The sequence below is a fragment of the Hypanus sabinus genome, chromosome 22 (genome assembly GCF_030144855.1).
Source record: "Hypanus sabinus isolate sHypSab1 chromosome 22, sHypSab1.hap1, whole genome shotgun sequence".
Classification (NCBI taxonomy): domain Eukaryota; kingdom Metazoa; phylum Chordata; class Chondrichthyes; order Myliobatiformes; family Dasyatidae; genus Hypanus; species Hypanus sabinus.
In genome coordinates, this window is record NC_082727.1 from 41,895,483 (window position 1) to 41,909,111 (window position 13,629).

The 13,629-nt window shown below is 42.8% G+C and overlaps 1 protein-coding gene across 1 annotated transcript in view; it reads left to right on the forward strand.

Annotated features, from left to right (window-relative positions):
- The first annotated feature begins 1,386 nt into the window (after positions 1–1,386).
- dntt (deoxynucleotidyltransferase, terminal) overlaps positions 1,387–13,629 on the forward strand; it is a 257,914-nt gene continuing 245,671 nt past the window's right edge. Inside the window, exon 1 of the mRNA XM_059947612.1 lies at positions 1,387–1,598. Coding sequence (XP_059803595.1) covers positions 1,387–1,598 — 212 coding nt within the window. The remainder of the gene's footprint in view (positions 1,599–13,629) is intronic.

A 13,629-nucleotide genomic window follows, 5' to 3' on the forward strand; every position in this document is an offset into this window, starting at 1 on the left:
GGCTTGGAGGGCAATCTCTTCCTGGGCCATGGGAGGGAACTGGGAAGTAGTCATACCGAGCACAGTGGCAGAGACCTGCTGCGAGCGCTCCCAAACTTTCTCCCACTCAGTGCCGTCTTCTTCCCTTATTGCTTCCGTCGATGGCCTCGGCTCGAAGCACTGCTCCAGTGCCACTAGGAGCCCCCTGCAGTCATTCTGCTTTGCTGGCGTTAGGCCGAGGAGGTCCTACAGGGCATCCCCCTCCAGTGACAGGACAAGGGGCATCGCCGTCTCGGTGGAGCTTCACCTGCTGTGCCATGCCGCAAGTTTGGCATGGCAGGTAAGGCTCTGGGTGGTGGGTACTGTTGTATCCGGGGCACTTCAGGGCTGGAACTTGTGGCGCTAATAGTCGATGCCATTCGGTCTTCCTGTTGCTCCAGCGGCATCTGCCATGGTGCCCATCCTCCCATGGACCTACAGCGTCTTGGTTTCCCCGGTGTGGGTTGTAATGGAGGTGGGTGATGCGCTCTGCTGTGTCCCCCGGGTTGGGGAGCCTGGGTATGCTCCCCAGGAAGGCACAGTGGTCAGTTCCCATGTCCTCCCTCTGGGTCCTGACTTCATAAGTGTGGCCTGGAGAGGCATAAAGCTCGGCCCCTTGACTTGTTCCCCGGGTCTTAAGGTGCTCTGTCTGATATCATGGCTCTTATGTCTCGATGTTAATTTTGGATCCCACTCCTTGACACCAATGTGGCAAGCCTTTGGTCCTTAATAGCAGACAAAGAAGCTCATAAACTCAACTACGGTCTCATACAGACCGGGGAGATGACCATAACACAGCCCAGTTACAGTTAGGATGACCCGCAAATACACAAGCGAATAACAAGCTAAATAGTAGCAATAAATGAACTTGAACTTCCCACCATATTCCCACAAAAGCATTTTAACACAAGAACAGTAAACAGTACTTGTCATTAGAAATACAAGGGCAGGCTGTCAACCATGCCCTTTCCCCCCACCCCTCCAGAGCATCACAATATTTTTGCATTCTTTTGTTAAGATTGCTAGTTCTGAAACTTCAAAAAAAAGGCGTCTGACTCAGGATTGTAGAACTGTACAATATGAAAAAAATTTTGAATAATGACCATGCAATTAAAAAGTACTGTGTTGTTTTTCAAATGCAATGGAGTTTTGCACTCCTCAAAGGGATAATCAATACTTCTCTACTGCTAGTTTAGGGATTCAGTGAATCTCTTCTTTAAAGTACTTGTTTAGAAAATGATGGGAGGTGACTTTACTGACATCATTGATGGGTGTAAGGGCATAAAAAGTGTAGAGAGAGGGTGCAGGTGTCAGAGGTTTGTTGTACAGCAGAGAGAGCAACATTTACATCACAGTAATTAGGACAAAATGAGCTCAGCTGAAAAACTGGGAGGTATGGGAATCATGCCTAAGAGAAAAAAGCAGAAAGGTGGTGAACACTGCAGCTTACACAGTAAATATGAAGTGAAATTTCAAGATCTGCTCTTATTTATTGTGGAAAGGAAAATGGGATCAAGCAGAAGAATGTTCTTGATGGATTTAGCACGTAAGAAAGGATTCAGAGTTGCTGATATCATGAGGTACGCCATTTCCAGGTTCAGCTGGTGAACAAATACACCTGCCAATTTCTTCTCCTGCTCATTTTCAGTTATCAGGGAGGAGGCACTCACACAAGAGAAAAATATATCGGTCAGTTGAATTTCAAAATCTTGCAACTTTTAATCTTGAAGTATTAATCTAAACAAATGCACATATTGAGGTAGCGCATAATTTCTGATTATTTGCAAGCTATTTGATATATTCAAAAAATAGTGATTTTGGGGAATGGTCCTTTGTGCGTGTTATAGGAAGAAAATTATCCCTGGATAATAGCATTTTATGTCATTTTTTTCAAGTTCTGGAATAGACAGGTATATTGTGGGTGGTGTAGTGGTGCTTGATGTTGTTCTACTACCTAACAGACGCAGTGAGCCAGAGCTGATCCTGGTCTGTGGTGCTGTTTTTGTGGAGTTAGCATGCTTTCCCTGTGATCACATGGATTTGCATGTGCTTCAGTTCTGAAGAAAGGTCTCGGCCTGAAACATCGACTGCTTATTCATTTCCATAATGCTGCCTGACCCGCTGAGTTCCCTACGCATTTTGTGTGTGGTTGCTAAGCGTTTGCTAGATTGTTCTGTGTCTCAGCAATATACTAAAAAGACCAAATGACCATTTTTATGTTCCAAGGGCATTTAAATAATTTGTTCATCATATTTATGTTGATATCAATTCTTAATGACCAAAGGACACTATTACTGTAAGTAGAAACTTACCTTGTGTTTTTACAAAAGATATTTAAATCTGATGAAGGGTGTTTAATTTGGCTCTTTTTTCTCTTTTAACAACTGTTGTCTGGCCATCTGACATTTCTTACATTTTCTGCTTTTAATTTATCATTCATGTCTTGTTCTTACAGTTTATGAAGCCATGAATTAGACTAGTATCTATTTTTCAAAGATGTGCTGATGACTGGAAATTAAAATTGAACTGGAACTTTTCCTGAAGATTTATTTAGATGGAATTACTATAAAATGAGTGAATTCTTATACAAAAAAATACCAGATTTATTTGATTAACTAGCTTTTGTATAAAGTAACAAAAAGCATAATCATTGCCAAACCCCACCAGCGTAACCAGTAGATCAGTTAATGTGATGATAATTTAGCTGGCATGCTTCCATTGCAGGATAGACACACGTGCAGTTATCCAACATCTCTTTGTGTTTACTTCTGTGCAGTTTAGAGTTGTGCCACAATTCTGTACTTTGTGCCAAATATAACCACAAACATGAGCATAACAAAGAAATGATGGGAACAAGCCAGATGTCAAAATCCCCAGTGGTATACCTAGGGTGTATGTGACAGGAAGATAGGGGCTTAATTATTGTAAATTATTTTTCCTCCAAATAAAACCACAGGAAGACAAACTATGACTTTTCAAACTGTAATTTTACACATGAAGTATTATTTCAAACCGAAATAATTATTTTTTTGCTGCAAATTTTACCATCTGTTAATCGAGGTAATCTAAACTTAAAATCAAAATCATTTAAATATTCATGTATGAGAATGAGAATAAGAAAGGGTGTAAATATTGTAATTTTTCAATTTATTAAAATGACACAATTTATTTGAAGTGTGCCTCAGTTGTAAAAGTATTATTGATGGAGCAGACTGTGTCTGCTTTGGTGAGAACTAAGTTTAACAGTCTATCTAAATAACAGGATTCTCAGAATTAGGGTGATAAATTTGCCCAGTTTGGTCAAATTGCAAAAAAAGAGAGTAAGAATCTTGTATAGCAAAGTTTTGTACATTTTTGATATTGATGGATTTTGGGAGCTGGAGGAAGACCAGGCCCAGTACCAGCAGAGGCAGCAACAGCTTGGCATGCACCAGCAGCTGTGAGAGGGATGTCAGGCTCAGTACAAGCAGCCAATGGAGGAATACCAAACCCAGTACCAGCAGCCACTGGAGGAAGACCAGGCCCAGTACCAGCAGTCACTGGAGAAATACCAGGCCCAGTAACCAGCTGCCCCTGGGCATTTGAACAACAGAGATCAGGAGTGAAAGAAGAGGTGACTCACAGATGTTGGGTCTGTGTGCATTAAAAAAGCAGTGCTTCACAGGAGTCTCAATATTTGAATCACTGCCAATCAGAAACTGGGAGTAAGAGAAGAGGTGACTCGTACAGGTTGGCGAGTGTGCATTGAAGAAGCAGTGCTTTGCGGAGTTTTGGTGTTTGAACAATGGTCAATCAGAGATGGGGACTCATTTGCAAGAGCAAATCCTGATTAGGAGGGTGAATGGGGTTAAACTGTCAGGGCTGAGTATCCCATGGCCATTTCCCTAAAAAACTGGTATGGTGTTACGTTTTGCAAATTCAGTGAGGAGAGGCTTGAGTGAGAGAAGATGAAAAGCTGTAAATAGAATTCCTTTTCAGTTTGTTTATTATTTCCTTCTTTATAATTGCACAGTTAGAGCAGTAGGGATACCAGGCAGGATAATTGAATGATCCTTTTGTGAGATGCAGGAAGACATGGCGACCTCCAGTGTCCTAGACGACTTTGTTTGCAAGAAGTACATCCAGCTGCATCTTCTCACACACCGCGTTAAGTAGTTGGAGCAGGAACTGGATGAACAGTTCATTCAGGAGGCTGAAGGGGTGATAGATAGGACACATAGAAGGGAAGTTACACCCAAGGTGCAGGACACAATAAACTTGGTGACAGTCAGGAGCGTGAATGGGGTGAAACAGCCAGTGCTGAGTACCCCTGTGGTTTTGTAACTTCAAAACATGAAACTAATTCAAAGGAAGACGCACTGGATACTGTTGGGTGGGGGGTGGGGGGAGATATCCTAGCAGTAGGAAAAAAGTAGGAAGATCACAGCTTAGACAGATCTAAGTCCGACTCTGTGGACACTGAAGGAAAGCGAGCAGAAAGGATAAGCTGTGGTGACAGGGGATTCATTAGTTAAGGAACAGAAAGGAGGTTCTGTGGATGATAGGGAGATTTGCAAATGGTATGTTGCCTCCCAGATGCCAGGGCCTGGGACATTGGATTGAGTCCTCAGCATTAAGTGGGAGGGAGAGTAGCCAGAGGTCTTTACTTTATTGTCACCAAACAATTGATACTAGAGCATACAATCATCCTGGCGATATTTGATTCTGCACTTGGGAAAGTAAGGTAGTGCAAGTCAGGTCCAGATATTTGGAAGGTACGGCCCAGATCCGGGTCAAGATCCGTTCAGCAGTCTTATCACAGTTGGAAAGAAGCTGTTCCCAAATCTGGTCGTACGAGTCTTCATGCTCCTGAACCTACTTCTGGAGGGAAGAGGAACAAAAAGAGTGTTGGCTGGGTGGGTCGTGTCCTTGATTATTCTGGCAGCACTGCTCCAACAGCGTGGGGTGTAAAGTGAGTCCTAGGATGGAAGATTGGTTTATGTGATGTGCTGGGCTATGTTCACGATCTTCTGCAGCTTCGTCCAGTCTTGGACAGGACAACTTCCATACCAGGTTGTGGTACACCCTAGAAGAATGCTATCTATGGTGCACCTATAAAAATTAGTGAGGCTTTTAGGGAACAGGTCGTGGTCTACGTTGGTATCAATGATATAGGGAGGAAGAGTAACGTGGTTCTGCAAAGTGAGTTCAAGGAGTTAGGTGCTAAATTAAAGGACAGCACCTCCAGGATTGTGATCTCAATATTGCTACCTGTCCCATGCGCTAGCGAGGTCAGAATTAGGAAGATCATATAGCTTAACATGCAATTATGGAGTTGGTATAGGAGGGATGGCTTTAGATTCTTGGATCATTGGGCTCTCTTCCAGTGGGGACCTCTATTGAAGAGACATTTTGCACCTGAAATGGAGGGGGACTAATATCCTAGTAGATGGTTTGCTAGTGCTGTAAGCTACAGATGCAGAGGAATGGGAACCAGTGCTAGAACAGTTAGTGAAGTGATTGTGAAGAAAGATGTTGTTAAGATCCGAGACAAAGTCAGGAATCAAAAGGTTGAGCATGGTGGGACTAATATCGCAGTTAGACCATAAAATATAAGAGCAGATTTGGCCCATCGAGACTGCTGTGCAATTTCATCGTGTCTGATCCATTTCCCCCCCCCCCTCAGCCCCAAATCTCTTACCTTCTCCCTGATCCCTTCATTGCCTGACCAATGAAGAACTTATCAACCTCTGCTTAAAGTACACACAAAGGATTGTCCTCCACAGCCACCTTTGGAGACAAATTCCACAAATCACCACTCTCTGGTGAAAGAAATACCCCCTCATCTCCATCTAAAAAGGATACCCCTCTATTCTGAGAATGTGCCCTCTGGTCCTAGGCTCTCCCACCATGGGAAACATCCTAACCACATGATGCACCATCAATAACTCTCGGAGACGCGAGTCGAGATAGGCTTTTATTAGCTGGAAGAAAGCACCGTCAGCAGCAAGAGACCATCACACAACATCCTGGAGACTGAGGGAGGAGCAGTGCCTCCAATCGCCTTTATACAGGGGTCTGTGGGAGGAGCCACAGGAGCAGTCAGCAGGGGGGGGGGGGGGGGGGGTGTCCAGACAAGTATATGTAGTTCACCACACCACATCTACTCTATCGAGGCCTTTCAACATTTGATAGATTTCAATTGGGTTAGCCCTCATTCTTCTGAATTCCAGTGAAAACAGGCCTAGAGCCATTAAATGCTCTTCATATGACAAGCTGTTCAATCCTGGAAGTATTTTCATGAACCTCCTTCAAAATCTCTCCAGTGTCAGCACATCCTTTCTTTAATAAGTGGCACAAAACTGCTCACAATACACCAATCCTCACCGGTCCTTTATAAAACCTCAACATTATACCCTTGCTTTTATATTCTATGCCTCTTGAATGCTAACATTACATTTGCCTTCCTCACTACTGACTCAACTTGAACACTGGCCAGATCATTTCTGATACCATCAAAATTGGCCTTTCTCCAATTTAGGATCTCAACCTGCAGACCAGACCTATCCTTTAATATATGTACTTTGAAACTGATGAAATTATCATCACGAGATGCAAAGCATTCCCTACACAAACATCTGTCACATGCCCGGTCTCATTCCCTAAGAGCTGATCAAGTTTTGCACACTATCATTGGGACTTCTATGTATTGATTAAGGAAACAATACAGTCAAAGGCAAAAGCAAAGAAGTAATGTGGGAGAAGTTTAGGGACCACTTGAGCTGGGTTCAGGATAGATTTGTCCCACTGAGGCAAGGAAAAAAATTGTAGGAAAAGGGAATCATGGCTGAGGAAACAAGTGAGCCTCGTGGACAGGCACACGAATGAAAGAAAAATAGAGGATTATGGGGTAGTGTGGGTTTAGTACTTTTTCTTTGAAAAAAGGATTAAATGGGCCAGCACAACATGGAGGGCTGAAGGACCTGTACTGTGCTGTAATGTTCTATGGTTCTATGGAAACTTTCCTGAACATGTTTGAAAACCTCTATATCATCTCATCCTTTTACAGTATGGGAGTCCCAGTCAATACATGGAAAATTAATATCACTTGTTATAACAACCTTATGTTTCTTGCAACAGTCTGTGACCTCTGTACAGATTTGATCCTCTTAATATTGTGGTGTCAGGGCACTGAAGCAGAGGCCCAATCACAGACCAAGTACTATGTGCACTGTGACATTTACTGAGTAGCAAATCAAGAGGGACAACAAAGTCAATGTCAAAGTTCAGGCATATATCAAAAATTCCAGAGAAATCCAAAAACCAGAATCAGGAACCAGGCAGAGTCAATATTCAGACAGATAGAGTTCAGATACAACTGTTTAAAAAGGCTTAGGAAATACTTACCAGTACAGTCTGGCAAAAGATAGGTGAAAGCACAGGACTGAAATACACTGAGCAATAAATGGAGAGGCAGGTGATAAGTGGAGCACAATGAGACAGAAGTGGCAGCAAAACAGGTAATAATGAGAAACAGGTGAGAGGCAGAGTACTCAGTAATACAGGGGCCGGAGTAGAGCAGGAGAGGGGACAGGAGCACATGGGACGTGAAAACAAACGAGCACATGGCAATACAAACCACAGACTGATGGCTAGGGGGAAAACACACAAAAAGACAAAGTTCAACTGGAGGTACTGACATGTGGACGGTTAGGTGGTTTACAATATAGCCCCATTAACATGATCAGCCCTTTCTTATTCCTCATTTACACGCATAAAGCCTCACTAGATGAGTTCTTCAGTCTGTCCTTGAGCGCTGTCCATGACATTTTCCTTAAATGGTAATGTTACCCCACCCCCCCCTTTAATCCCTCCCACTCTGTCTCATCTAAGACAGCAGAACCCTGGAATTCTGAGCTGCCAGTCCTGTCCCTCCTGCAACCAAGTCTCACTAATTGCTACAGTATAATTAATCCAGGTGCTGATCCATACCCTGACCTCAGCTGCCATTCCTGCAATACTTCTTGCATTGAAATATGCACAGCTCAGAACATCAGTCGCACTATACTCAACCTTTTGATTCCTGACTTTGTCTGAGCTCTGAACAACATCTGTCTCCACAACCCTTCCATCATCTGCTCTGTCACTCTGATTCCCATGCTCCTGCAACTCTAAATCACCCTGTGCAGCACTAGTAAACCTTCCGGCTGTGATATTAGTCTCGCTCCAGTTCAGGTGCAGACTGTCTCTTTTGTACAGGTCCCACCTTCCCTGGAAGAGAGCTCAGTGATCCAAAAATCTAATGTGGTCTCTCCTACACCAACTCCTTAGCCATGTGTTAAACTGTATGATCTTCCTATTTCTGGTCTCACTTGCATGTGGCACAGGAGCAACCCCATCCTTTCACTTAGCACTCTGCTCCTGGAGCTCACTTTGCAGAATCTTTTCAATCTTCCTACCTCTGTCATTGGTACCTACATGGACCACGACATCTGACTGCTCATTCTAAGAATGCTGGGGACTCGATCCAAGATGTCCCGGACCCTGGCACCTGGGAGGCAACATACCATCCAAGAACCTCGTTCTTGTCCACGGAGCCCCTTTTCTGTTTCTGTAATTAATGAATTCCCTATCACTACAGGTCACCTTTTCTCCTCCATTCCATCCTGAGTCACAGAGTTAGACTCAGTGCCAGAGGTCCGACCACAGTGACTTTCCTCTGCTCGGTTACCATCCCCAAAGGTATCTGAGGGGATGCCACTGGGGTATGATGCACTGGCTGTTCCCCTCATTTCCCTTTGCTGACAGTCTTCTGCGTCCTGCACGTTGGGTGTAATTAACTCCCTGTATGTCCTATCTATCATTCCCTCAGCCTCCCAAATTGTCTGGAGTTCTTCCAGTACTAGCTCTATTTCTTTAATGCAGAGTGTAAGAAGCTGCAACTGGATGCACTTCTTGCAGTTGAAGTTGTCCTGCCTTCCTACAACCCGCAAGAGGAACATCTCCCTGACCATCTCTGCTGCTCTAACGCTGCAAATATAAAGAAGGAAAAAAAATCAACCTAGAGCTTTTTTGTCTTCTCTCACTCAAGCCTTTCCTTGCTGAAGCCTCAAATAACCACTTTGACCCTGTCCACTCCAACATCAGCTGCTCTGTTTGCCCTTGCCTTATTCTTTTTGCTTGTGCCAATCTCTTAGATCGCTGATTGGCCGTGGTTCAAACATCAGACTGCCATGAATCAATGCCTTATGTACTCAATTGGAAGGTTCACTTCCTCGCAATTCTGATTGCTGACTTGGCTGTTGTTCTTTTCATTCCTTTCATGACCAGCCCAAATTCCATGCATGCCAAAAGCTAATGGGCACCACTCCACATCACTGGAGTGTGAAACAGTCAGGACTGGAATCTGGAGCAGTACACAAGGAGCTGGAGGAACTCAGAAGATCATGCAGCGTTCATGGAAGAAAATGGACATTCAACATTTTGGGTTGAAACTGTTCATCTGCATCCTGAGTATGGGTCTGGAATTGATAAGTTGAATGTCTATTTCCTTCCACAGATGCTGTTTGACCTGGTGAGTTCTTCAAGAATCTTGAGTGTCCTTCCTGTTTCCACGACCTTCAATGTCCTGGGCCTCCAAAGTTGGAAGCACAGCAACCCAAGCTCACATTTAGAGTGTACAATTTTTTGATGAAACCACGCATGCAGCAATCATTGTTGTATTTGATACACAATATAGACATGCATCCATTGCATGTGCGATAACATAATGGTTGGCACAATGCTTTACAGTACTAGTGACCATAGGTTCAATTCCTGCTGCTGTCTGTAAGGACTTTGTATGTTCTCCCCATAACCATGTGGGTTTCCTCCAGGTGTTCCAGTTTCTTCCCACGGTCCAAAGACATATGGGTTGGTAGGTTAAATGATCATTGCAAATTGTCCCGTGGTTAGGCTAGGGTTGCTGGGTGAACCAGCTTAAAGGAGTGGAAGGGCCTATTCAGCACTGTATCCCAAAGATAAAACTCTGTCATTTCTTGGCTATTTGCATCATCACACTCATGATCAAAATGGACTCCACTGATTCCCCAATGCAAACATGTATAGTGAGGGGTTTTTGAGAGATAGAATCTTCCTGCATTTCAAAAGACAAGGTCTAATTAGGGAGGGTCACCTCAGGAACTCAACAAATTGTCCACTGAGGTGTGAATATAGGAGTTGGTGTGTGGTCTAAACCAGCTCTGTGTCAGTTAATGTTATCCTCTGTGGAATTGTCATTGTTCTGTGCAATGTGAATCAATCCTGTGGTATGTCTGGAGGCACTACAGGAGATCTAAGACTAAATGAAAGCTGACAAGGTAAGAATATTTGAACTTATTATTATGTGCTTGATTATATTTCACTCAGTATTGACTTCAAGTCAACATGAATAAGTATTCTATGGTATGTGGCAGAATGCAATTTTAATTCTGTCTCCGGGTAGCGTAAAGCTTTCAACTCTTAATCAGGCTAAGAATAGGTGGAATCTTGGTTGCACACATAGTCTTTCAATCAAAGATATTCTTAGAAATGGCACATGGAACAGAAGCTGCAACTATGTTTTTTAAAATGCATGATTGCTAATAACTACCACAATATCTGAAGTCAGGTTGAGGTGATTTTCAATGTGGTCATCAAGAGATAGTAGATGCTGAAGGAACTTAGCTGGTTAAGCAGCATTTGTTAGGGGGGTGGAGGTGGGAAGAGGTATTGTTGATGCTTTGAGACTTGAACCTGTACTGGACTAAGTGTTTTATTTTCTTGTTGATCTAGTAAGGTGTAGAGGTTACTTCATGAAATAAAGCAGGTAACAACCCTTGGATAAGATGCTTTTTTTCAATGTAGACCATTAAGTGTGTTTTTCTCTGCCTTCCCCCATTCTCTTTGCTCTAACTTCTCTAGCCCAATTATCTTGTATTAATGAGGATAACCTGAACAGTTATATCCATGAAATTATTTATGTATAACTTGTCCTCACCTTACATGCTTTTGTAAGCATGAGATATGGTGGCCTGTAGCTGCTTTGATAGTAGAACTCTTCCATGCTCAGAATCAGTGTGCCAGTTCTCAGTACAATGGAAATCCTGTTTACTGATACATGAGCCTTGAGATCTTCAGGTGGTTGGGACCTGAAAGCCAATATCTGAAATGTCTGATAGCATACGCTGTTGCCCATCAGTGTGCTGAAACAAATGGCATCCCATCGTCGAAACCTATCATGTACCATATCAGGACATTGTTCTCTAGATTGGACTCTAAAATGTACATTGGCCAATCCCCGAGATGGTGCTTACTTGGTAGTTCATTTTCAAGAAACTGGCCTCCTATTACTAACACGATAGCATTGCTCCCATTTTCAACACCGAGGATGCTGGAAAATCTGTAAGTCTATGAGAATATAATTCTTCTTTCCACTGTTCAATGAGAGCAAACGAGTAGCTGAGGAGTGATATTAATCCATACACTCATCTTTGGCCCATTTCCTTTACTGTCTTCTCCCTCTTTCAGAGAAATACACTTGGTATTATGTAATCTCTTTACTAAGATTTCATCAGTTCCCAACATGTTAATTTGTTTTACACACAAAAACTCTCTGCCACTGACAAGATGAAGAATGGAACCTAACTAAGTAAATAGTGATATGGGAAGCACAGAAGGTTAGTTCTCAAGCTTAGAAGATAAGACATTTCTATGGAGAGAATAAAATATGGAAACAATTTGGAACACTGTAGGCAAAATGTCCAAGAAATACAGTGTTGTGCAAATGTCTTGGGCAACATAGCAAGAGATAAACTTGTGCACTACATATTTACTTTAAGCAAGGTATGCATGTATCATACGGAGGTGTGATAATGTATGCCAATTATGTACTTTCACAGATAACTCACAATGCATTATGTAAACATCAAAAAATGCTCAATCAAACAACATATTTACAATATTACTCAATATTACTGATATATTAAATACACAATCCTCCTCCCTGCTTAGCTATAAGTCCAACTCAACATAGATGCATCTCAACTTTTATATATACACTATATATACAGCAGACTGTATAATCCAAGTACTATATAGACATCCACAGCATTGTAAATTTTAAGATGTCCCATTCAGGACTAAATATTTAATTGCTGTGGAGGCTTTCTTATTCTTGTGGGATAACATCTTCCCTGACAAGGGCTTCACTCCGCTTGGTAGGTGAAACTCATGGCTGTGAAACAATTTCAGATTTTGCAGCATCTGTTGGTTGTAGGAGTTGACTCTGGGACTATAGGCAGTGGTTGTGACAGCAGTAGCCATCTTTCTTCTCTAACAATTGACTGTGCTTTCGTCAACTGATTGGTACGTTGTCTCCAAATGATACAGACGCAGTTCTGTCCTTAATCTTTATGAGTACCCATGTTTGATCACCTGTGTAGTCCCTCCCCAGGACTGCTTGCCCAGGAGTGAAAAAATCAAACCTCCTTGTTTGAGGAGCTTTCAATTTGTCTAAGCTGTTTCTCCTGTATATTCCTTCTGAGTTTGTGTTTGAGGAGATCCAAGCATGAATGCAAGGGATGCCTGGGAACAGCATAGCTGGTGAGGTGTTGGTTGTGCAGAGTGCTGCATTGTAATTTACCAGGAGGAATTTGGTGAGTTTCTGATTCAGAGTCAGTGTAACGTGCTCTGCTGACATTGCTTTACACTCTGGACATCCTTTCCACCGAGCTGTTTGTAGCTGGACGGTACGGTGCAAATGTAATATGTCTTATTCCATTCATTTTGAGAAATGACTGAAACTGTGCTGCAACAAACTGTGGTCCATTGTCACTTATTATGGGTTCCTGAACACCAGTCCTTGAGAAGACGATTCTCCACACATCAGTAGCATGCGAGGCTGTCGTGGAGGCTATTGGGAACTCTTCTGGCCACTTTTAGTTGGATCCACTACTAAAGAGTTTGTGCCCATGAATGGTCCAGCAAATCTACATAAATCCTCTGCCAGGGCGATGCAGGTCATTCCCAGAGATGGAGAGGTGCTGCTCTTGGTATCTTTTGGATGTGTTGGCGTCTTGAACACTGCATGGCAAGCTGCTTGATCTGCTGATCTATCCCAGGCCACCAGACAAAGCTTTCATTTTAACCATGTCTAGATGACTGACGTGTGGCTCCTCCAACACCTTAGCTTGGATGGTACAACGCCTCTCTGTCCCCACATTGGCAATTTCCATCACGGGCAAGTTCATCCTTGTGCTGGTAAAAACAGGAAAACAGGAGTTTCTGCTGTACATTACAGCTATTTTGAATGGCCATGTGTACCTGAGACAGTGTGGGTATTTTTTCTGGTTTCCCTTTGGATCATCACTGCCATAATAGTGTGACTTCCAATTTGCATTGGGGAGAATACATCAAGAAGAGTGTCCTCTTTAGTAAGTTTTTTGGGTATTTCCTTTCCCAAAGGTAAATAGGACAATCTATCCACATTTCCATAATTAGTCATCCTCGAATTCAACCTTGTAATTGTGACCTCTGCAAAATAGATCCCTTCTCTATATTTGAGCTGCTGTCGTTAGTGGAACATTCTTTTGTGGATTGAAAATGGACACTAGT